Consider the following 25998-nt stretch of genomic DNA (forward strand, 5'->3'; position numbering starts at 1 on the left):
TCTTTTTTGACATCTGTTGAAGTGTTTTACTTTTTCCTCTTTAACATCATACCTTATTTTTAATGTGTTTTAGTTAACTTATTTATTTCAGTTTTTGCCTCTGACAGGATACAAGAGACTCGGTTTGCTTAGTTTTAAAAGGGTATTTCCTTGGGCCCACTTGAGTGACCAGTAAAGACATACGTCTGTTTGGCAAAGTGAAAAGCGGGTATGGGAAAGCAGACATGGCTCAACTGGTAGAGCATCCGCCTACCATATGGGAGGGTCCAGGGTTTGAACCCAGGGCCTCCTGACCCATGTGGTGAGCTGGCCTATGCACAGAGCTGCCAGTGCGCAAGGAGTGCTGTGTCACACAGGGGGCGCCCCCATGTCGGTGCCCCATGCACAAGGAGTGTGCCTACAAGGAGAGCCGCCCCGCATGATGGAAGTTCAGCCCACCCAGGAGTGGCACTACACACACACACAGCTGACACAGCAAGCTGACACAACAAAAAAGGCACATTTTCCCGGTGGCCCCGAGGGTGGAAGCGTACACAGAAGAACTTACAGTGAATGGACAGAGAGAGCAGAAAACGGGGGAGGTGGGGGGAAGGGGAGAGAAATAAATAAAAATAAATCTTTAAAAAAAAAAAAGATGAGTATAATGTGCTTTTTTTTTTAAGATTTATTTATTTCTCTCCCCTCCTCCCCCCACCCCATTTGTCTGTTTACTGTGTCTATTTGCTGCATCTTCTTTGTCCACTTCTGTTGTTGTCAGTGGCACGGGAATCTGTTTCTTTTTGTTGCATCATGTTGTTGTGTCAGCTCTCCATGCGGCACCATTCCTGGGCAGGCTGCACTTTCTTTCGCACTGGGTGGCTCTCCTTACGGGGCGCACTCCTTGCGCGTCGGGCTCCCCTACACAGGGGACCCCTCTGCGTGGCACAGCACTCCTTGCGCGCATCGGCTCTGCACATGGGCCAACTCCACACGAGTCAGGGAGGCCCGGGGTTTGAACTGCGACCTTCCATGTGGTAGATGGATGCCCTAACCACTGGGCCAAGTCCGCCACCCTAATGTGCTTTTTTATTGAACCATTCTTGAATTCTGTGATAAGCATTACTTGGTCATAATGGATTATTTTAATTTGTTGTTAGATTATATTTACTCATTTATTTTTAGTCAACTTTTACACATGTGCTTATAAAAGAGATTGGTGTTTAGTTTGGGTTTTAGTTCTTTTCCATCTCCATTATCAGTTTTATAAAAATAAAATATTTCTTTTTAAGATTATTTGCTTTGGGAAGCAGACTTGGCCCAATGAATAGGTGTCCACCTACCACATGGGAGGTCCAGGGTTCAAACCCCAGGCCTCCTTGACCTGTGTGGAGCTGGCCCATGCCCAGTGCTGATGCGTGCAAGGAGTGCTGTGCCACACAGGGGTCCCCCCCCCACGTAGGGGAGCCCCACGCGCAAGGAGTGAGCCCCTTAAGGAGAGCTGCCCAGCACGAAAGAAAGTGCAGCCTGCCCAAGAATGGTGTTGCACACATGGAGAGCTGACACAACAAGATGACTCAACAAAAAGAAACACAGATTCCCGGTGCTGCCGATAAGGATAGAAGCGGTCACAGAACACACCGTGAACGGACACAGAGCAGACAACAGGGGGGTGGGGATAAAAAAAAAAGATTATTTGACTTAATAGGCATGGATAGGAAGCTTCTCATGGGTGTTTTGTTTTTTTAACCTTGAACAAAGTATTTAACCTGTGAATTTTTGTTTCTAAAAAGAGTAAGCTTATCAATTAAAAGAAAAAAAATTATAAAATTAACCCATCCAGAGGCTGGGTAGTCAGAGATTGGATTAAAATTTCAAACTGCAACTATAAGTTGTTTATAATAGGTATTTAAAGAAAAATGATGCATTTTGGCTGGGGTGGGTGGTGGCGTAGGTGCTGGGAGTGAGCAAAGAGTAAATTCTTAGGGAGAAAGAAAAAAGTAGGTTTGATAATGTCAAAGTTACTTCAAAACAAAAATCTATTGTGAGACCAGAAAATCCATGGCAAAAGACATGCCATTGTAGTTACTAAGTATCAAAATATATAAAACTGAGAAATCCAAGGAGAAACTAGCAGATACAGAATTGTTGTGGAAGATTGTACCCTCTTTTTGATCAGTTCTCTCACAGGTTATGTAAACCAAAAAAGGCACTAAAAAGAATAGGTAAAACAGACCTGACTCCATTGACAGGATCACACCTTACCAGCTGAATGGTTGAGGATGAGCTCAAACTTCCTAAAATGGGGTCAGTGTATTATTTTCTCACTGAATGATGATACAATTAAGGGAGGCAAACTGACCATAAACCTCCCCCTACCCACCTAATCTTATTCTTAAAAGCAAATTTTTGGCTGTTTGACTACCATGTTATGATAAAACTGGAAAATCAGTGGTTTAGGGCTTCATGAAGCAGACCAAAGTAAAAATGAGATTTGAGTAGTAATTCCTTATTTTGAGAAAATGTATTTCATGCCAGAGTATCTGAGGGCACCTGTGTAAAGTGTATTAAGGACATGTGGGAGAGTTGAAGATGAGTCCCAGAAGCAGAGTTTTGTAGTGGAGTCAGACAAATTCATCAATAATTCTAATAATAAGTACACAGATAAATGCTATTTTAGAAGCATACACTTTATTGTTATTTTACTGTTTTATATTTCCAGCACACTGAGGAAACAAGTAGTATCTCATGGGCTGTCAGTATTATTTCCCTGCTTTGGTCAATGGAACAGATGTTAATATTTATTAATATGCAAAGATTTCAATAGAATATTGATCATAAAAATAGTAGTAAAATCCTTGATTCAAATTGATCATAAAATTGAAGACATTTTTTAAAAAGATAATGCAAGCCCTTGCATAGGAATCCAAATTTATTGAACTGATGCTAAGTTATACAAAATCTCATCACTTTAGGCTTTTAGGAAGCAGGTATAGCTCAGTGGTTGAGCACCTGCTTTACATATACAAAGTCCCAGGTTTAATCCCTGGTACCTCCTTCAAAAAAAAAATGGCTTAGTTTACACTTGGCCACCTCAAAGTAATAGTAACATTATGTTGGTCAATTTAGATACTGTGACTCCCTGTTGGATAGACACACAGTATTTTCACCCAAACGTTAATGCGTACAAAGCAACAAGGCATTGTTAAATAAAACAGCAATAGTTACTGTAAATTAGGCCTTGTGCCCAATTACGCATGACTAAAATTACTTCCCATAGCCACATCCACAGTACTCTTCTACTTTTTAACATCTCAACCAAAACGTTACACATGTGAAACAATCACTATAAATGGGCAAAAACACTTAACCTGTATATTTGGTATTGCAGATACACTTATGCATGGGCAAGCAAGGGATTCACAGTGAGGATCTACAGCTGCAGAAGCCTGAAAATGATTTACAAAAAACATTAAATCCTTTTAAAGAGTTTGAAAATATCCACTTGTAGATCCCTACTGTACACGACTGTAAACATTGTTTTCTATGTAAACAAGAACGGAAACATCATTTCCTTCCTAACTGATATTAAAGGCAATGTCTTTAAGACATTTTACTGAAAAGACTACCATATTTTAAAGACAAGATCACTGTCTCCACAGGTTTTTCAAAAAATTTTTTTAAAAATTGTATAACTCTGTTAATCAAAAAGCATTTTGTTCAATACAATGATAGTGACCTTGAATTTCTTTTTTTTTTTTTAAGTTATAAGCTGCAAGTATCAAAGAAGTGAGAGTTATCTGGATTAGTCTATATAGGAGCAGTTTGTACTTTTATTAAGCTAAAATAAAGGTGTTTTTAGGATTTACATTATTGTATTCTTCAATACAAAGTTTATGGGCCATGTTAAAGTATTCATTTCACCATTTTCATACATCTACAACACTGATGGATGAAGAATGTCTCTTAAGCAGTAATACTTGAACATAGCCAGTTGCATACTGTAGGACTATTACATAAGTAAATATCTCTCCTGTGATACTAGAAAGTGATTAGAATGTGCAAAATGATGCAGTAGCTTTCATCCACCTCTTAAGGGGCACCATCACAGGAAAGTCCATTTAAGATGTTAGTAGGTTTAATAAAGTTGGAATGCTGGCACTATTGAATTGGGCAACAGTTCTTCAGTATTGGCTACAATGCATTTAGTATATTAAAGCAGCTGACATGATGACTTTTTTGGAGACCTTCCCAGGTACTGGAGTTTTTCTTTTAATTTGCTGTACTAGGTCGTAAAAGATCTCATTAACATTTATTTTTGATTTTGTAGGAGATTCTAAGAATGCACAGTTGTTTCGTTGTCTGGGTAGATTTTGATGTTGTTCCTTTCCTACAGCTCTTTTATCCTCCATGTTGCACTTATTACCAGCCAGAATCATTGGTACATTATCAGTGTCTTTTACTTGAAGAATCTTTTCTCTCAGATTTTGTAAGTCATTAATATGTGTACTGTGCTATGATGGAATAAACTAATGCAAAGCCATGTCCATTTTTCATGTACACATCCCTCATTGCTGTAAATTGTTCCTTTCCTGCAGTATCCAAAATTTCAAGCATTTACTGTTGTGCATCTACTTCAGCTTGCTTTCTGTAAGACTCTTCTGTTGTAGGATCATATTTTTCAACAAAAATTCCTTGAACTGCATGGTCAGAGCAGACTGTCCATCACCTCCTGAGCCAAAAATGACTAACTTATACTCACTAATGGTATGAAGTTATTGTCAAAAGTTAGTACCAGGAAATGGATGTGGCTCAACTGGTAGAGCATCCGCCTACCATATAGGAGTTTCAGGGTTTGAACCCACGGCCTCCTAGCCTGTGTGGTGAGCTGCCCCATGCACAGTGCTGCTATGTACAAGGAGTGCGCCCTGCACAATAAAAGCACAGCCTGCCCAGGAGTGGTGCCGTACACAGGGACAGCTGACGCAGCAAGGTGAAACAACAAAAAGACATAGATTCCTGTGCCGGCGAGAATGCAAGCGGACACAGAAGAACACACAGCAAATGGACATAAGAGAGCAGACAATGGCGGGGAGGGGAAAGAAAGAAATAAATCTTGTTAACAAAAAAAAAAGTAGTGCCTCTTGTGCTGTCCCCTTTTCTGCGCATCTAGTGCCTTGCACTCCCTCCAGGTCGCTGCTCCTGGTGCCACAGCTGTACTGCCACAGCTCTGACCCTGAGTTGGGTTTCTGAAGATGTAATTTTTGTTATTGTTTCTCTTTGGAGTTCTTTTAAGTCAGAACTTAAGAACAGCTTGGAAGGAACATGGATCCCTCTGTTATGGTTACAAAGTATTTTTTGAAGAATGCTTTATAGGTTTTGTTATAAGAGTATCCTAGCACCTTGGTTAAGTTGCTTGGGGAAAAATAATAGTCATGTCATATGCAAGAGAAAGAAAGTTGATGCAAGCAATCAAAGCATCCTCTTGGGTCCAATTTTATTGGGGATGAAGATGTAGTTGGTGGTGATTTGAATGTTTCCGCTGACTCAGAGGAATCTGATCCAACAGTAGGAGGTTGTTTTGAAGGCTGAGATGATGACTTTCAGCAGAATGCAATTGCTGTTTCAAACAGGGAAAAAAAAAATTCTGTGTGTGACAGGAGGGGAGAGATTAGAAACATGTTACTGGTTTTATGAAAACGGGCATCCACACTATTAACAGTGGGAGATTCAGTATACTCTTGGTTGTGTCAGCTGTATCCTCCCTAAATTTGAAGCCCTTTTGTGGTAAATATACATGCTGCCTTCACTGGAATGAAACAGCGTTACACAGAGTAGTAATAAAGCAATTTGCACTCTTTTCTGCCAAGATGTTCTCGGAACTGTTTTTAAATGCCTCTCTGTCTTTTGTTTTCTTTTAGCTCTGCTTATGATAATATCAACAAAGTTCGAGTAGCTATCAAGAAAATCAGTCCTTTTGAGCACCAGACCTACTGCCAGAGAACACTGAGGGAGATAAAAATCTTACTGCGCTTCAGACATGAGAACATCATTGGAATCAATGATATTATTCGAGCACCAACCATCGAGCAAATGAAAGATGTGTATCCTTTTCAAGCAGCTGGCTCCACTACTTAGTTACCTTCTTGAGTACATACAACTTGAAATTTTCTGGACTTAATCAGAGTAAAGTAAAAGTGCATAAAGCATACATTTAAGGAGAAATTTTAATACTTGCCTCTTTTAAAATATTTCCCTAGTTCATTTCATTAGTTGTCAGTAACTGTTTTCACCATTTTCAGGTAAGTACAATATCACTGTCCATTTCAGTAAAGATTTCTATTAAGTATGCTTATTGAAATCTTTGTTAATATTTACAATCATGTTTTTCATTCAAGGTATGGTCTGTTAGGATGGTGAGAAAGAAAGAGAGGGCAGTAGATTTAGAAAGAGGGTGTCCTGGATATCCACCTTTGTAAATCTGGGCTGTCCTCATTTTAGACGACTTCTCACCTGTTTGGAGCTCAGTTTCCTCAACTTTAAAATTCAGATCCACTAAACCTTGAAATTACATGACAACATATAGAAATCTGGGCTCAGCAGGTCCAGAGGATGTGGCCAGGGTAAAAGCTGCTTTGAAAGGCAGAGACATTAACTGTACTGAGGAGGATCTGCCAGAAGAGAGGAGGTTATCCATTGCTTCTAGGATGGCTTCCTACCAGTTTGCCCACTCTACATTCTGCCTCTCCAGGAAGAGATAGCTCACTGTCTCTAGGCAGCCCTTTCCATTTTTAAACAGTGCCATTACTAAGTTGTAGTGATATTTTAAGTGAAATTGTAATGCCACATGCTGCTACCACCTGTTGATCTGCTTTACTTTTGCCCTGAAAGATAAGTCTGTCTCAGATGAGTTTTTCATGTCATGTTTCCTTTGAATGCCATGCTGCATCCTGCATTACATAAATCTACAGAATATACAGAATAATATTTACACAGAAATGAATAAAAGAAATACACAAATACTGCTGGTGAAATAATATGGTAAGGTTAAAAGTTTAAGGCCTTCATAATATTTTTTTGGAGAAGTTGTGAGCCTACAAAATAATCATACATAATGTGCAGAATTCCCTTACATTACTCCTCCACCAACACCTTACATTGTTATAGAACATTTGTTACAGATTATGAAAGAACATTATCAGTGTATTACCCCTAACCGTGGTCCATAGTGTACACTTGGTATGTATTTTTCATATATCCTCTATTATTAACACTATGTATTAGTGTTGTACATTTGCTATAGTTCATGAGGTAACACTCATATTTGTACTATTAACCACAGTTCATCTTCCACCACGTTGTTCACTGTGTTTTATTGCCCCATGCTTTGTCCAGTCTATCCAGAGTATATGTTCAGTAGCTCTTACTTGCATTGAAGAGTTGTGCGGTCATTGCCCAAGGCCTCTATAATTTAATTTCTGTAACAAAGAACATGTCCATAGCTCAAGTTCTTGGTGCTTCAATGTATGGAAGGACAAGAAAGCAAGAGGGTCTTAACAGTAATTGAAGAGTTGTGTTTGTCAACCAAAGGAATGCTGATGCAAAATACCAGAAATTGGTTTTTATGAAGGATTTTTATTTGGGTAGAAACTTACAGTCACAAGTCCATAAGGAGTAAATTACTTCCCTCACCAAAGTCTGTTGTCACATGTTGGAACAAGATGACTTCTGGTCTCTGTGAGGGTTCAGTCTTCCTCTTCAAGCTCTGTGGTCCCAGCTTCTTCTGGTCTCAGCTCAAGACTGGTATAAAGCTCATCTCTCTCCCTGGGGCTCATTTCTTTCTGGGCTCAGCTGCCCTGGTCTCTCAACAAGGTCAGCTGTAGACTCTCAGTCTCTCTCTCTTCCTGGGACCTCTGCCATTTCTTTGGAGCCATCTCTATTCCTCTGCGTTCCTCTCCTGTTGGTTTACTTCCCAGGGCTCCAGCATCAAAACTCCAACTCTCTGTTCTGCAATGTCATTTTCTCTGAGTCCCTGCCCACCAAGGGGGTGGGGATTCAACGTCCTACTGATGTGGCCAAATCAGAGCCTTGATCATAATTTTATCAAGTATAAGTGAAACCTCTGAATCTAATACAATCTAATATACCCAGAGGAACAGACCAGTTTATAAACATAATCCAGTATCTGTTCTTGGAATTCATAAATAATATCACACTGCTACAAGAGCCAAGCAGATAGACTAAGATTGGATTTAGTAGTAATGTATTCTAAACCACCATTTCCAAATGTTTCTTGAGAGATTGGGGGGCAGGGCAACAAGGGAAGACAGGAACAGTAACATTGCAAGTTGTTGCTGGGCCAGGCTAAGGAAGGGTGTATGTGGTGATGCTGGTAATTCCCTTTCCCAGTCCTTTCCAGCAAGCCTTGGAGGGAGGTTTTTTATTTTGGACAGCTTGGAGACAAAGGAGATGAGAATTCAAGTTTGGCCAGTATTTCCAAAACAGCTTTTTTAAGAGTTTAGTCTAGACCCTTAACCACTCACATCACACAAGTATAGTGTGTGTTGTCCTAACAGGTCCTGAAAAGGAGCTAGTTTTATAACTACTTCAGATTCCTTCCTTGCAGGTATACCAAGTGAAAACCTTATTTCTTTCATAGGCCTTTCCATCCACTAAGGGACTATCTGGGAATAGGGTCAGAAGAAGGTATGTTTTGTTTTCACTGTGACGAGCTATTTAGTGTGTTCCCTTAACCTGTCCAAACAGATATATAGTACAGGACCTCATGGAAACAGATCTTTACAAGCTCTTGAAGACACAACACCTCAGCAACGACCATATCTGCTATTTTCTTTACCAGATCCTCCGAGGGTTAAAATATATCCACTCAGCTAATGTTCTGCACCGCGACCTCAAACCTTCCAACCTGCTGCTCAACACCACCTGTGATCTCAAGGTCAGCAAGGTTATTTTCTCTTAGGGTGTCTATATTGAAAAAAACTCTTCAATGGGGACATATTCCTATTTATCCAGGATTCTTCTCATTATTCACATTTAAGATTACACCAAAAATACATGAAAACATTTTCACAGTAAAAAGATGCTTTTCCTCTTCACTTTCTCATTCCACTGCTCTCTACTCTCCAAAAGTAATACTATAATAAGTTGGTGTATATCTTTTAAACATTTTCATTCGTATTTTTATTTATATATATATATAACAAGAATGATTATATCTAAGTTTTAAAATCATAGATTTCATTGGTAACCTTTTCCTTCAGTAAATTTCACCCAAAAATAAACAGGAAAACCTCAGATCCTTTACAGTCCTTGGGGTTCTCATGAGAATATGCAGCATTTATGTATTTCTATTTTAACAGTTGGCAAAGCTCAATAAGGAGGGAAATCTGGGGGTGCCTTAGATGTGATGAAGGGATGTGGATGCAGTCTAATAAAAATGAATGTGAACTAAAGAAGCCCTGAAAATTGGAAAGACATTCCCTTTCCGTGCGCCAGAAGACATAATATTGTTAAGATGTCGGTGTTCCTTATATTGATCTACAAATGCAACAAAATTCCTACCACAGCTCCAGCTGGCTTTTTTTTTTTTCAACAGAGATTGTCTAGATAGGCAGATCTTTAGATTTCAGCTCAACAGACATTCCTGTTAGAAACTATAAGATAGATATACCAGGCCAGTGAGGTGGGTGCCAGTCCCTGAGATCTGAAAACTGACAGGTCTGAAACTGGATAGGTAATAGGTGATTCGTAATAAAGTGTGCTGTAACTAAGATACTGAAAAGAACGCTATGCTAATGCAAAGGAGAGGGGTGGGTCAGTTTTTGCTAGGGCGGTGAGTGGCACAAGGGAGAGGGTGGCATCCATGATGGGAAGGCTTTCAGTAGGCAAGTGGCTACATTGGGCATAGAGTGTCATAGAAAGAAGGAACAACTAAAAGTAAGTGATAAGGGAGATACCCAAAACAGTAATACTCTTCTATGTGGCTGCGATGGTGGCTGAGCAATAGGCAAAGGCTGGCTGAAGGTAGACCATGGAGAGCCTTCTGAACCTGTCTAAAAAAGGCAGTGGGTTACAGGTGGTCAGCTTATTCCCTGTCACTGAATGTTTGCAACAGGGCGACCTAAATCCTGTGAAATGTTGGGGAAGATATCTTCCTGCATCGGATAAGGGTGGGCTGGACTCTGTCATCTCTTAGTATCTTTCCATTTGAGATTCATGTACCTTCCACATAGGTTGTAACCTGATCAAATAAGAGCACAGTCCTTTTCATGGATCTGTGCATCTAAAATCCAGTGTGGACACACAAGGAATGAAGCAGGTTCTTTGGTTCTTAGTGGTTTTCTTAAAAAATGACAGTGAATATTTTTGTGTCCTAGTACTTTTTTCTTTTGCTTTCTTTTTTTTTTTTTTTAAGAATATCCTTGATTAAATACTTAAAAAAAAAAAAGATTTATTTATTTATTTAACACCCCCCCCCAGTTGTCTGTTCTCTGTGTCTATTTGCTGCGTCTTGTTTCTTTGTCCGCTTCTCTTGTCGTAAGCAGCAGGGATTTGTGGGCGGCACCATTTCCTGGGCAGGCTGCACTTTCTTTCGCACTGGGCGGCTCTCCTTACAGGTGCACTCCTTGTGCGTGGGGCTCCCCTACTCGGGGGACACCCCTGCGTGGCATAGCACTCCTTGCGCGCATCAGCACTGCGCATGGGCCAGCTCCACACGGGTCAAGGAGGCCCAGGGTTTGAACCGCAGACCTCCCACGTGGTAGACGGACGCCCTAACTACTGGGCCAAGTCTGTTTCCCTCTTTTGCTTTCTTATCATCATAGCCCTGTTATCACATCTTGCTTTAATTTATTTTCGAGGAGATGTTCTCAGTCAATATTTTAAGTACATAATATTTCTGGAAAAAGTTGACTCTTCCGCTTGAAAATGTTCATTCTTCAGAATAAAACAAACAGAACGAGGACTCCTTCCTATATTATATCTTCACTATTTATAGAAATGTCTTTATGTAGGACCATTTTACACACCCACAAAATTTGCACCTACACTGATATATATATGTTTTGTTGGCCATCTGTATAATCCAGGCATCGTTTTTGAAACCCAATGGAAAAAAACACCAATGAACATACACAATGAAAAAAAGACAGCGGAATATTCTAGACATTTAGTGTACTACAATACACCCACATTAAAACGTAGGCACAAGGTGGGCCCGCGTCACATCCTTATACAATCAGGAAAGAATTTCATTGCTAAAAGGAGTAGGGTATGTCACTGAGGTCACTCACTGGTCTTGGTGAGCATGTCCAAGAGACAGGACAGGGTACAGTGACAGTTCAGTGTGCGTAGTTGATGGTTGAGAGAGCGCCAGTGGTTAGCAGCTTCTCCTGTTGAACTATGGGACCACTGTATGCCCATCATATCCTCAGGATCTCCCTGCCCCCACCCCTACCATGGCTTCCTCATCTGTTTGCTTGTTGTCTGCTCATTTTTCTTTCTTGTCTTATTGTTTTTGTTTATGATCTGTTTGTCTTCTTTAGGAGGCACTGGGAACCGAACCCTCCCATGTGGGAGGTGGGTACCCAACTGCTTGAGCCACATCTGCTCCCACATCCTCAGGATCTTGTGGTAACAGTGATGCAACTGGGCCTAGCAAAGTTTGTAACTCTTGTTATTTAACTCCTTTTGAATTTTTAAGCAGCTATGTCATTTCTTCCTTTTTCCATTAACTTCTGGTTGATAAAATGTTTTCTACTCTCAACCCCAAAGTATCCCAATAGAGAGAACACCCGGGGAAACCATACTGCATTTTCAGATTACTTCAGAAATCCTACAACATCACTTCCATTATATTCTGTAAATTCAGTCAGTTTCAAATATCCACTTAGGTTCAGAAGGAGAGAAGATACGCTCACCTCTTAATACCAGTTCAGCCATAGAGCTTGTGAAAACTATGTGGGGCATGGGTTATGTTGCTGTAGTCCTCTTTAGAAAATGCAGTCTGTCACAACTCTTGTTTACTTTTGGTTAGATTGTATGGTATGCGAATATATATCAATAAAACTGTATTTTAAAAAATCATAGCACTGTAAGAATCGAGTAATCAAGCTGGCTAAAATACAGTTCCCTTTTCTTTGTCCTGATTCTGTGAATCAGGAATCATGAGACATTGGCCTCAACACTTGGCCTTGTCTAGCTGTTGGTTTCTCATAGTTGGTTTTTTTTATTTATCTGGGACTTGAAAAGCTTTGTATCAAGTCTGATCCCATCCGGTTTCTGACTGGGCAGAGGGCAGTGAAGGCTCTGTAGTCACAATCTGGAGCTTGCCCTAGTTTTGCTCCGCTGGCTAGGTGCAATATTTCTTTTCTGGCTGCATGATTCAAAATGTGATGCAGTCCATGTACTCTGTGGTTGTCAGACCAAGTTGTGAGGTATGGTTAAACTTAAAGTGGAAGATAAAGTCAAATTAGCCCTGCAAAAAGAGAAACTGTGGGTCACAGATATATTGGAAAATGCAAGCCGCATAGAATTGAAGTGGGTTGGCGATAGTCCAATGTACCCAGAAGGAATAAATGGTTCGTTGCTTCTTCCTCACCACTCAGCCATAAGAGGACACGTGGAAAATGGCCTGTGGAAAAGTAACTCGAGAAGCAGATGTGGTAGCTGCTCCTTTTGAAGATGCAGGGGCTGTGTGTCAGAAGACAGGGAAATTATACAATGCAGATGTGTGCAGCTTTTCTTGAATTCTACAGTTGGAGCAAGTGGAGCCTATGGTATCAGAGGCGCTCAGTGGTGATACCATTGTCTAGGATGGGTCGGGCTAGAGGAGAACATTTGTCTGGTAGACGGGATCCTTCAGGATGAATGAACTTGAGTGCTGATAGGGTAACTAAGAGATTGCTGCCCTGCTAGACTCCAAGTTTGTAAATGTCTCTCAGACTTGTCCCTTCCTCCTCTTCCCTGGTTTTATGACCTGAGTTCAGGACCGTATCATCCCTTAGCTAGGTTAACTCAGGGTAAGTCTGTAGATTAGTTTCTTGCAGGCTGCCTTCTATTATCTTCTACTGTACTCTGGTCTATTTTTGTTCACTTGTCTCTGCCTTTCTCGGGTTAGTTCCTCAGGGGCCAAGGAATGAAAATATCTTGTAGTGGAGTGTTGACTAAATGCATTATAGTTAGGATTTATATACCTTGACATCTGGCAAGGTTCCTAGCACGTTGCAGCAACATAGTATTGGATGTCCAGGTGGATAAAGGCCAGCAGGTACTTTTGTGGATCATAAAATTAGAAGCTGGAGAATCATCTTCAGTATATGAAACTTTTTTTCCTTAAGCTTTGGGAATGGGTTTGACTACATGGTAAGGAGGAGTAAAGTAGGAAGAATCTTTGGACATACCTACAGTCATGGAATATGTGGAAGAAGAGCAGGACATAAAGTCTAAGAACCAGAGGGTAAGTGAAAATTGGAGGAGCTGCTCTGCAGCAGGACAGTCCCAGGAGCCCTGGCAGGAGGGTCGATGACCCTACCCAGGACAATGTTTTTGACAGGGGACCTAAGCCCAAGCTGCTACTGAAAGGTGGAGATGCCCCTAAAATGTGTACTATTTAAAAATACTGCAGCCTTCCTTGTTTCTGACATTTGGCTTGTCATCACTGCCTTTCAGGTTGTTCTGAGGATTAAATAAAATGAATGAGTTTGTCAAGTTCCCAGCAAAGCACCTGCCTCACTTAGTAATGGTAGCAACCACTTATTGCCATTATTGCTATAATATTTCACTTTTGTTGTTGGGATGCTTTGATGTCAAAATGATTAGACTCTCTAAGAGGGTGTTACATTTTTCCTCACTTAGATCTGCGACTTTGGCTTGGCCCGTGTGGCAGACCCGGACCATGATCACACAGGGTTCCTGACAGAGTATGTAGCCACACGTTGGTACAGGGCTCCAGAGATCATGTTGAATTCCAAGGTAAGGACCAAATGTGTCATACAGTGAAAACCAAGAAGCAAAAGAACTTCAGATATGCATTGCTTTAAGCCTCTCTCTCCAGGCAGTTTCCATTTGGGTTGAGGCTCACCCTGTCTGGCCACAGCCAAGGTGCCATCCTGAAAGCTCCTATTTGTTATTGAAAGTTTGGGCCCAGTTTCAGCCTCCCTGATCAGCCAGAGTAGTGCTGATATTCTCTGTAGGATGGGAGGTTTTGCAGGCTCTAGTCATCGTTAGGGTAAGCGGCCTGTTTCCCACCCCTTGGTAAGCTCTCCAGAAGGTCTGCCTGTGAAGCTTTTACAAGTACTACTCCTGTGTGTAGCCTCAGTTTATGGTAGAGGTTTTTCCATGTGTGCTTCCATGGGCATGGGCCAGATCTGTTCTGTAAAGATCAGATTTATCTAATACTGAAGAATGTCTCTTCAAGCAAAATCATAGTATAATTTCTTGTACTTTAAGAAAATATGGATGTGGAAAGAATAGGATCTGTTAAAATTTAATATACAGAGTCTTCCAAAATTTTATGGTAGTCCTGCTTTCAATAAAATGTGTCCTTCTGCATCTCAAAGTGGCTGTGAAAAGTACATCCAAATTGAATACAAACTGTTTTAACAAGGTCAGTGTCTTGGTCATAAGAAATGATCAAATAACTTTTTATAAAGGTTTAATATTTAAATGAAATATGAAATATAACATCTTTGTTAGGTGTGAGCCACATGGCAAAAATTGAGATCTACTCTGGAGATTGACATTCTCTTTAATATATCATTTGCTTTGGCAAATGGTATATGAATAACATGTCAAAATTAAGGAATTACGTGGGCCTGCTTACTTCCTATATCTAATATCTCAAGAACTTAAGATTCTTGAACTCAGTTTCTTCTACCATAATGCAACATTAAGATACATACAAAAAAGCATGAAATACAGACTTTGGCCCTCGTGCCTAGGGTGCAGGGACTGGAAACAGTCCTGAGAGATTTATTGGGAATGAAAGGAATAGGTCTCATTAGTAATAGGCCTTGTTCTCTTACTCCCTACTTTATGGATACTGGGTTGGGGTAAACTATTAGATTGTTTTTGTGAGGAAATTGAATTTGTTTGAGGCAGTGTTTTATTTTTATTTTTGGTTTTTGATGTCTTAACGTTTCTTCAATTTAGTTATGAAAGTAAAATTCCGTTTCCAAGAAGAAAATGCTCTGTTGATTCTCTTTTACTTCTGTATTACAAATAATCCCACACAGCAGGCTCTTTCTCTGCACAGTCCCCATGACAGCCATTCCACGCAAGGAGGGAGTCAGCGGGTGGTGCTCCTTGTAGAAGAGAGCTTTCCATCTGCCTTTTTTCCTGGTCCTTCGTGATCTTGCAGTCTCCATTTGTACTTGAGATGGCCCCACTGTCTTCTCTCAGCCACCATCCAGGTGGAGGTAGCCAGGGAAAGGGAGCTCTGTGTCCTACTGGGATTTCAACTTACCATTCGCTCTCAGATTCACTGTAGAGGAAACCTTCCTTTCTTCTTCCTCCCTCTCTTCCTCCCTCCTTTTTTGCAATATTTTCAAGCTTACAGGAAATTTACAAAAATAATACAAAAACAGCCCTCTACCTAGATGTCTAGATTTACCAATTCTTAGTATTTTGATGGCTTTGCTATATCATCGTTCTCTAGACATTTGAGAGTAGAATACATACATCATGAGCCTTTCTTTTCCTTCCCCTCCCCCACCCTGCTCTTCTTGATATCTGTGTCCATTCACTTTGTAATCTTCTGTATCTGTTTCTCTTTTTGTCTTCTCCTTGTCTTTCTCCTCTAGGATTCACCGGGATTCAATCCTGGGGACCTCTAATGTGGAGAGAGGTTCCCTGTCAGTTGTGCCACCTTAGTTCCTGGTCTTTGCTGTGCTTCACCCTGACTCTCCCCTTCATCTCTTTTTTGTTGAGTCGTCATCTTGCAGCATGACTCACTTGCGCGGGCACTGGCTTGCCACGCAGGCACTGGCTCACTGTGTAGGCACTTGCACGGGCACTTGGCTCACCTTGTGGGTCCTGGCTTACCACATGGGCACTCGGCTCACCACACAGGCACTGGCTTACGACGCAGGCATGCTTTCTCTTCTTTTTCACCAGGAGGCCCCAGGGATCGAACCTGGGTCCTCCCATATGATAGGCAGAGGCCTTATCACTTGAGCCACGTCCACTTCCCTATATCATGAGCCTTTGACACTTTTTCCCCCCCTTTTTATTTATTTATTTATTTTTAATTATTTATTTATTTTTAAAAATTACATTATGAAAAATATGAGGTCCCATTCAACCCCACCGCCCCCGCCCCCCACTCCCCCCACAGCAACACTCCCTCCCATCATCACGACACATCCATTGCACCTGGTAAGTTCATCTCTGAGCATCACTGCACCCCATAGTCAATGGTCCACATCATAGCCCAGACTCTCCCACGTTCCATCCAGTGGGCCCTGGGGGGATCTATAATGTCCCGCAATTGTCCGTGAAGCACTATCCAGGACAACTCGACGTCCCGAAAACGCCTCCACATCTCATCTCTTCCTCCCGTTCCCCACACCCAGCAGCCACCATGGCTACCGTTCCCACACCCATTCCACATTTTCTCTGTGGACATTGGATTGGTTGTGTCCATTGCACATCTATGTCAAGTGAGGGTTTAGATTCCATATGGGTACTGGATGCACTCCTCCCGCTTCCAGTTGTAGACACTCTAGAGCCTTTGACACTTAATACCACTATGTAAATTTCATAAGAACAAGGATATTCATTTATGTAACTATATTAAGTACTATAGTTGAGTTCTAGAAATTTAATATTGATAGAAAGCTTATAGTTTATATTCCAGTTTTTTTCAAGTGTCATAATAATGTGGACTTTTTCTTTTCCGTTTCTAGATCCAGCGCAGGATCATATATTACATGTAATTGTCATTGTCTGTTTAGTGGTAGTAACATGTGCAACCTGAAATTGTGGTTACATATACAACCTAAAATTTTCCATGTCAACCACCCTCAAGCATGTAATTGAGAGACATTAATCACCTGCACTACATTGTGCTGCCATCACACCATCCATTACCAAAACTTTTCCATCACCTCAAACAGAAACCTATAATGGGTAGTTTTCCATCAGCATTATGCATTAACTTCTATTCTCCACTCCCATCTCAGCCCTACCCCTGGTAACCTGTAATCTACTTTCTGTCTCTTAATTTGCATATCCTAGTTATTTCATATGAGTGAAATCATATAGTATCTGTCGTTTTGTGTTTGGCTTATTTCATTTAACACAATGTTTTCACAGTTTATCCATGTTGTCGCATGTATTAGAACTCCATTCCTTTTTATGGCTCATTAATATTCCATTGTACAGATAGAACACATTTTATGGACATTTGAACAATTGAGTGGTTTCTTACCTTCTGGCTATTGTGATAATGCTGCTATGAAGATTGGTGTGCAAATACCTGTTCAAGTCCCAGAAGTGGGATTACTGGGTCTCATAATAGTTCTTTTTTTTTTTTTTAAGATTTATTTTTTATTTATTTCTCTCCCCTTCACCCCTGCCCCATTGTCTGCTCTTGGTACCCATTCACTGTGTGTTCTTCTGTGATTGCTTCTATCCTTAACAGCGGCACCAGGAATCTGTGTTTCTTTTTGTTGTGTCATCTTGTTGTGTCAGCTCTCTGTGTGTGCAGCGCCATTCTTGGACAGGCTGCAGTTTCTTTTGCACTGAGCGGCTCTCCTTATGGGGCGCACTTCTTGCACATGGGGCTCCTGTATGCGGGGGACACCCCTGCATGGCACGGCACTCCTTGTGCGCATCAGCACTGTGCATGGGCCAGCTCCACACGGGTCAAGGAGGCCTGGGGTTTGAACCGCTGACCTCCCATGTGGTAGGCGGACACCCTATCCATTGGGCCAAGTCCACTTCCCTCATGATAGTTCTATATTTAACTTTTTGAGGAACTACTAATCTGTTTTCCTAATTCTTTTTTTCTTTTTTAATTGATTTATTTATTTCTCTCCTCCTTCCCTTATTGTTTTGCGCTTGCTGTCTGCTCTCTGTGTCCATTCGCTGTATGTTCTCTGTCTGCTTGTCTTCTCTCTAAGCAGCACCGGGAACCGATCCTGCGACCTTCCAGAGTGGGAGAGAGGCACTCCTTCTCTTGCACCACCTCAACTTCCTGGTCTGCTGTATCTCTTATTGTCTGTCCTCTGTCTCTTTTTGTTGCATCATCTTGCATCAGCTCGCCGTGTTGCCCAGCACTCCTGCATGGGCTAGCTCACCACATGGTCCAGCTTGTCTTCACCAGGAGGTCCTGGGAATCAAATTCTGGACCTCCCATATGGTAGACAGGTGCCCAATTGCTTGAGCCACATCCGCTTCCCCCAGTTCTTTTTTTTTTCTTTTTAAGATTTATTTTTCATTTATTTCTCTCCCCTTCCCCATCCCCCTCCCCTCAGTTGTCTGCTCTCTGTGTCTATTTGCTGTGTGTTCTTCTGTGTCCTGTGTCCACTTGTGTCAGCGGAATCTGTGTCTCGTTTTGTCGCGTCATCTTGCTTCAGCGCTCCGTGTGTGCGGCACTATTCCTGGGCAGGCTGCACTTTTTTTGCCCTGGGTGGCTCTCCTTATGGGGTAGCTCTCCTTATGGGGCGCACTCCTTGCGCATGGGGCTCCTGTACGCGGGGGACACCTGTGCGTGGCCCAGCACTCCCTGCACACATCAGCACTGCGTGTGGGCCAGCTCATCACACAGGTCAGGAGGTCCTGGGTTTGAACCTAGGACCTCCCAAGGGGTAAGTGGATGCCCTATCTGTTGGGCCAAATCCACTTCCCCCAGTTCTTCCCTTCCTTCCCTTCCTTCCTTCCCTTCCTTTCCTTTCTTATTTTCTCTCTCCTTCTCCCCCACCCCCATTGTCTGCTGTCTGTGTCCATTTACTGTGTGTTCTTCTGTGTCCACTTGGATTCTTGTGGGCAGCACCGGGAATCTCTCTTTTTTGTTGCGTCATCTTACTGTATCAGCTCTCCGTGTGTGCGGTGCCACTCCTGGGCAAGCTGCACTTTTTTTGCATGGGGTGGCTCTTCTTGAGGGGTGTACTCCTTGTGCACGGGGCTCCCCTATGCAGGGGACACCCCTGCATGGCATGGCATTCCTTGCACGCTTCACATGGGTCAGGAGGCCCGGGATTTGAACTCTGGACCTCCCATGTGGTAGGCGGACGCTCTGTCAGTTGAGCCAATTCCGCTTCCCCCTAATTCTTTTTTATTTGCTATACTTCTCACTTGGAATGTTATTTCTAGCAGAGTATTCCATTTTTTCTTTTTATTTATTTCGAAAATTTTCAAACTCATGTGTGAGCCCAGTGGATGCCATTCCCCTACCTGGAATCACCAGCTGTTAGCATCTTGCCATATCCCTCCATGTCTGTCCGTCCCTGCCCCTCTTCCTCTCTCCCCTTCCCTCCCTTTCCTTCTCCCTCCCTCCCTCTCCCTTCTCTCTTTCTTCTCCCATCTCTTCCCTCCTGTCAAAACTTCTGATACTTCAGCAAACCAAAATGTTATCCTTAGGCTCTTTAGGCATACCTCTAATAAAATGGGATGTTTTGCACTTTATTGCCACCAACACCCTTAGCATATCTGAGACAATCCAGCACATTAGTTCATTCCCAAGTTTCCTCAGTTGTGTCCCCCTGCCCCCAAAAAAGTTTTTTATAGCTATTTCTTGGTTATTTTAATCCATGATCTAATCAAGTTTCCTGCATTGTACTTGCTTGTTAGAGCCTGTTAGTATCTTCTAGTCTAGAACACTCCTCTCGACCTTCCTTTTTTCTTCATGACATTGAATACTCTGCAGACTGCAGATCATTTGTTTTGCTGAAATGGCTCAAGTTCTGGATTCTTTGGACTGTTTTCTCACAGTTAGGTTTAGTCAAAACACATTTCCAACAAAAACGCCCCAAATTCTCAGAGACCATGTATGAACACCCTGTTTTCCTGCACTTCTCACCCTGTAGTAAATATTGTTGGCCCTTCTTCTATAAGGAAGAGCTTCTCTTTTCCTCTTTCTCTTCCATGCTCTCTCACCTTTGTTTTTTGTTTTTTAAGATTTATTTCTCCCGACTCATTGTGTGTACTTGCTGTGTCCTTTCGTCTTCCGTATTTCTTCAGGAGGCACTGGGAACTGAACCCAGGACCTGCAATGTGGGAGGGAGGCATCTAATCGCTTGAGCCAACTCTGTTCCCTACTTTTGTTGTGTCTTTCATTACTTTTTCTTCTTGTGTCTCTTGTTGCATCAGCTCACTCTCTTTGCTCATCTTTCTTTAGAAGGCACCGGGAACCTCTGCTCCCTGCTTTCTCCGTGTCTTTCGTTGTATTTTTTTCCTTAGGTCTCTTGTTCTGTCATCATGTTGGGTTGGCTTGCTGCACCTGCCCTTCGTGCCAGGTCACTGTCATCTTTAGGAGGCACTGGGAATCGCTTGAACCATATCTGTTTCCCTCTCACCTTTGTTTTTAAAATGCTATTATGGACTCATATACCTGTTTGTTTTTTCAGTGTGTGTCTATGATCGTCATCATTTTTTTTAATACTCATCTCACTTTTGGCATGCTGGCTTTGCTGTGTGTGTATGTGTTTATAACATTTTTTTAAACAAATCAATTCATGGATATATTAATAAAGCATAAATTCATCCAAAGTATACAGTTAGTGGTATTTGGTATACTCACATAGTTGTGCATTCATCACTTCAATCATTATTAGAGCATTTTCATTATTCCAATAATAATAATATATAACATTTTATTTTGATAGACTTCAACTTGTAGAAGAGTGTAAGCAGCACTCCTCAGACCTGGCCTCAAAATCCCTTTAATCTTTTATACCTTTTGATATATGCCATATAGAAATTAAAACTAAAACTTGAAAAATATGTTAATTCAATTAGGAATAACAATACTAAACCCATTCATGTTAAAATATTTTCCACCACAAAAAAAATTAGTGAGAAAAGTGGCATTGTTTTACAATTTTGCAAATTTCTTTCATTTTTGGCTTGAAAAAAGATTCTCATGTGGTTCTTTATTCAGTCCATTGAATACGTAGTTTTAATTGAAGTTACTAAAGAAAATCCATTCTCTTACCAGTATGTAAATGGAAAAGGGAGGACTATTTTAGTAGTCTTTTCAGCTCCTTGAGGTGATTTGATTTTCTGTACTAGAACTTAACAAGTGGTAGTTATTTAAGAGTTTGTTGTGTGGAATCTGAAATTTTGTCAATGAGCTTTTCGAAATCTTCTTTTTTAAAAATCCATTGGTATACCTTGCATTCATGACTGCATGATTTTCTAACATCTAGCACTATTTAAATAATTAGTTTCCAGAGTTATGCAGATGTTCCAAATATCACATTTCTTGTCCAAGAGCATCACATTTCATATAGCCTCTGGAAGAGACCCTATACATTCGTGAGAGAATGAATGAAAAAGGCAAAAAAAAAAAAAAGTTCTGTAGCAGTATTATGGAAGTAGTTCTTCTGCTGGATAGAACACCTGTATATTCTTTATCTCAGATCCACCAGTTTTTTCTCCTTTGGCCCATTTGCTTTATCATTCTCTCTTTATGCGTGTGTATATAGGCTCTCATTTGAGAATTTGGCATGATTGGAGACTTTTTTTTTTTTATCCCTCCCTTGTAGCTTGCTTGCTCTCTGCTCTCTCTGTCCATTCGCTGCTCATGCTGCTGTGTCTGCTTATCTCCCTTTGTTACGTCATCTTGCTGCACCAGCTCTCTGCAGGTGTGGGCTGTCAGCTCTCCGCGGGTGCGGGCCAGCTTGCCTTCACAAGGAGACCCTGGGACGTGACCCCAGGGCCTCCCATATGGTAGACGGGAGCTGATTGGAGACATTCTTGGTTGTCACAATGTGGTTGGAGGGGGCAGGGTGTCAGGGGCACTACTGGCATCTTGTGAGTAGATGCACAGGAGAGTCCCCACAACAAAGAAGTATCTGGCCCCAAATGTCAGCAGTGCCAAGGTTTAAAAAAAATCCCTGCCTTAGGGACTACTGCCACTAACCAGCTGGAAGCAACTACAGAAGAATGATCATTGCCCTTCACCTCCCCCATAAGAATAAGGGTGCAAACTCTCTGAGGGGGCTGTTGAGGCAAGTTAGTATAGGGAAAGAAGGAAGGCAGCTGGTACCCAGCAGAGAACGTGGCTGCAAAGAGTCCTCCCAGAAACCCCTAGTGGAAAGCTGCTGAAGAACAGAGCTGGAAAGACCCCACCCTGGACAAGATCCCCTTGGAACTCTTCCTGGGGTCAAGGGGAAGCCCTGGATTCCTCCAAACAACAGGCCTCCCCATTGGCCCCCTGAGAGCTAAGAGGTGTGGCAATCAATCAGAACAGCAAACAGCCGGGGCCCATCCGCAACGTTAGGAAAGGGGAGGAGGATCAAGGCTTTGAAAAGGACTAACCTGGAGCCCCACATGTGCATCTCACCCTGTGGCACACCTGCAACCATGTGTAGAGTTGTGTACTGTTTTTCTTTTCTTGTTTCTTAATAAACTCTTTGCTCCCTTGCAAAACAAAACAAACCCAAAAAACCCTGCCTTAGAACGAGGACATTCTCTAACAGGACTACAGTATAGTTATCAAAAGTAGGAAATTTAACCTTGATTCAATATCTAATGCACAGTTCATATTCAAATTTTGGATATTGTCCCAATAATAAACTTATAGCTTTTCTCCTTCTTGGTCCAGGATCACACATTAAATTGTCATGTTTCTTTAGTCTTCTTTAACCTGAAACCGTTTCTCCTTGACCTTGATGTTTTTGATGAAGTTCTGATAAATGCAGATCAGCTACTTTGTAGCATGCCCCTCAGTTTTGTCATGCATTTTTGGTACAAATACCAGAAAAAAATGATTTGCTCTTCTCAGTGCATTGTATCAGGAGACACATCTGATTTGTGCACACATTGGTGTGGTTTCTATGTTGGTCTTTTGGTGAAGGCAGTGTCCTTCAGGTCACTGCTGTAAGTTACCTCTTCTCCTCCTTGTAATTAATAATACTTTGTGGGGAAGTACTTCGAGACTCGGAGAGTATTCTCTTCATCAAACTTTCACCCATTAGGTTTACCATCCATTGATAGTTTTATAACTCTATCTTTTCTTTCTGTGTTTTAGTTACTCCATGTCTTTATTCTTGGTTATTTTATTCAGTGGATTGTAATCCTTTCTTACCATATGTATTTTAGTGCTGAAATTGTCCAGGATACAGCTAGTGGGAACCGCTTTGTTCATGTCCCCCTTAATTTTGGACACTTCCTTGCTTTCTGACTGTAGCTGCTCCAGGCTCACCTTTACTTTCTCTGCCCCACACCTGCAGGAGCCCTTGTTCCTTTGAGTTATTTTTTATGTGTTGGAAATTTTCTCCCTTATTTAATAGCTTTGGCCTAAAGCAAATGTTATTCTGGATTACAAAAATTTGGGAAGGAATTATTTAAAAATTCAACCGCATTTTACCATAGCTGTAATCTAATAATTGATTCTTAGCTTGTTTCATTTTCCAAAAAGGTTTCACAAAGTGTCCCTAAACTTTACTACCCTAATGGTTTGAATTGTTTTCCTTATCTGTTCTCCACATTTCTTCTTCTATTTACCATTACACCTAGTATTTCCATAATATTTAACTTACATTCCTTAGAGAAACATTTTTTACACTGCACATCTTTTTTCACATGTTTATGTGTCTTAGATAATTTTTCCATGCCTTTTTGCAGAATTTCTTTAAAAGAAAAATTATATCTGAAAAAGCAATCGAAAAAGGTGAGAATTTTGAAATAGGGATTAGCAAAATATAATGAAGCCAGCAGTTTTTATTATACCAGTTTTTTAACCTGATTCTTTTGAAAATATTTTATAAATAGAGTAGTAATGCCTTTTTTTTTCTTTCTTTTTTCCCCTTAACAGTGTCCCTTCTCAGGTTTTCAAAATGAGTAAATAGGCCACAGCAATGAGTACCACTGTTTTTCCTTCTTCCAGCTTCAATTTATACAGATTCTCGTTCCTTCTCTCAAACCGTGTGAAAAAGGAAGTATACTTTAGAAATTCTAATTTAATAATAAAATAATCAACTTTGAAGGAGGAAATAAAATCAAATAATCTTTGTTTTTCAACATCTTATAAATAAGCCAAATTATTCTTCATGATTTGGCTTTTTTCTGAATTATAAAACCAAAGGTAAATCCAGAACTCAACCATGTGCCAGTCATGTAGGATCATCTCAGTGTTTCAGGTAACCCCAAATATTCTTGGCCTTCTCTCCTTTTCCACTGCAGGGGTATACCAAGTCCATTGACATTTGGTCGGTAGGCTGTATTCTGGCAGAGATGCTTTCCAACAGGCCCATCTTTCCAGGAAAACATTACCTTGACCAGCTGAACCACATTCTGGGTAAGGTTCCCAAACATATCTGGAGCTAGCTTTATTCAGTTCACCTGCCCACAGTTCAGATCAGAGTGGCTTCATTAAATTGAGACTAGTTCTGATAACTAAACTTACCATATACATGAATTTTAACCTTCTCTGATTCAAAATGTTGCAGACTCTTTTTTAAGAAGCTTGTTAAGGGAAGCAGACTTGGTCCAATGGCTAGGGCGTCCATCTACCACATGGGAGGTCCACGGTTCAAACCCTGGGCCTCCTTGACCCGTGTGGAGCTGGCCCATGCGCAGTGCTGATGCATGCAAGGAGTGCCCTGCCACGCAGGGGTGTCCCCCGTGTAAGGGAGCCCCACACGCAAGGAGTGCACCCCGTAAGGAGAGCCGCCCAACGCGAAAGAAAGTGCAGCCTGCCCAAGAATGGTGCCGCACACCCGGAGAACTGACACAAGATGATGAAACAAAAAGAAACACAGATTCCCGGTGCTGCTGATAAGGATAGAAATGCCACAGAAGAACACTCAGCGAATGGACACAGAGAGCAGACAACTGCGGGGGGGGGGGGGGGGGGGGGGGGGCGGGGAAGGGGGGGGAATAAATCTTTTTTTAAAAAAAAGCTTGTTAAGGTAAACCTTGGGAGGTGGTAAAAAGACATTAATTACCAGGGTTCTCTCTGTCCACAGCTGATGGTGTGTAGTACATTTATCTTGGTCCTTTGATACTTAACAGTTAATTATTTTATCTGTAGGTATTCTTGGATCCCCATCACAGGAAGACCTGAATTGTATTATAAACTTAAAAGCTAGAAACTATTTGCTTTCTCTTCCACACAAAAATAAGGTGCCATGGAACAGGCTCTTCCCAAATGCTGATTCCAAAGGTAAATTTATTTTATTGATTATTCTTCTTAGGCTTAGCTTTTTTATTTGTTAAATTGTCTGGTCACTAGCCTTTAAAGTTAGCCTAGAGCTGTTTCCTTAACTATCTGGCCTGATGTAGTGCTCTCTCTTGATTGATTCTCTTCCCATTTTCTTTGAGAGGAGTGGCAATAGGGTAAGGGAGATGTCGCAGATGACTGGGTAGTTTTCTACCTTTTGTTTTCTTTGCTGCTTTTTAACCTGGATTAAATTCACATTTTTAGGGTTCTGAAAATCGAGGATAGCCTACGAAATAAATGTTACGCCTTTTTGTTCTTCATCATCATTTGAGTTTTCTTTTTTAAAAGGAAGGATTTACAGACATTAAAATTCTCCTTTTTTAGGTATGCAGATCTGAGTTTTGACAAACATATACAGTTATATAACCACCACGATCAATATATGGAATATTTCCATCATCATAAAATGTTCCTTTGTGCCCCTTAGTAGTCAGTTTTTCCCCCATCCCTTGGCAGTCACCCATCTGATTTCTATCTCTATAGTTTTGCCTTTTCCAGAATGTCATATAAATAGAATCATGCAGTATATGGTCTTTTTTTGTCTGGATTCTTTTGTTTAGCATAATGCATTTGCAATTCATCCATATTGCTGTGTGTATCAATCTCTTCAACAA

General features: G+C 41.2%; 1 protein-coding gene, 1 non-coding gene and 1 pseudogene across 2 annotated transcripts in view; 1 reads left to right on the top strand and 2 right to left on the bottom strand.

The window, feature by feature from the left end:
* The window catches only part of MAPK1 (mitogen-activated protein kinase 1), a 113068-nt gene that overhangs the window by 61117 nt on the left and 25953 nt on the right, over positions 1-25998 (top strand). The window contains exons 2-6 of the mRNA XM_058281750.1: positions 5898-6080; positions 8743-8932; positions 13852-13968; positions 24346-24460; positions 25196-25327. Coding sequence (XP_058137733.1) covers positions 5898-6080; positions 8743-8932; positions 13852-13968; positions 24346-24460; positions 25196-25327 — 737 coding nt within the window. The remainder of the gene's footprint in view (positions 1-5897; positions 6081-8742; positions 8933-13851; positions 13969-24345; positions 24461-25195; positions 25328-25998) is intronic.
* On the bottom strand, positions 90-211 carry LOC111766056 (small nucleolar RNA SNORA27). Its single transcript, XR_002798218.1, has one exon. It is a non-coding gene; the product is annotated as a small nucleolar RNA SNORA27 (small nucleolar RNA).
* Positions 4190-4873, bottom strand: LOC139437023 (ras-related protein Rap-1b-like; annotated as a pseudogene).

This window comes from Dasypus novemcinctus, chromosome 19 (assembly GCF_030445035.2).
Source record: "Dasypus novemcinctus isolate mDasNov1 chromosome 19, mDasNov1.1.hap2, whole genome shotgun sequence".
Classification (NCBI taxonomy): Eukaryota; Metazoa; Chordata; class Mammalia; order Cingulata; family Dasypodidae; genus Dasypus; species Dasypus novemcinctus.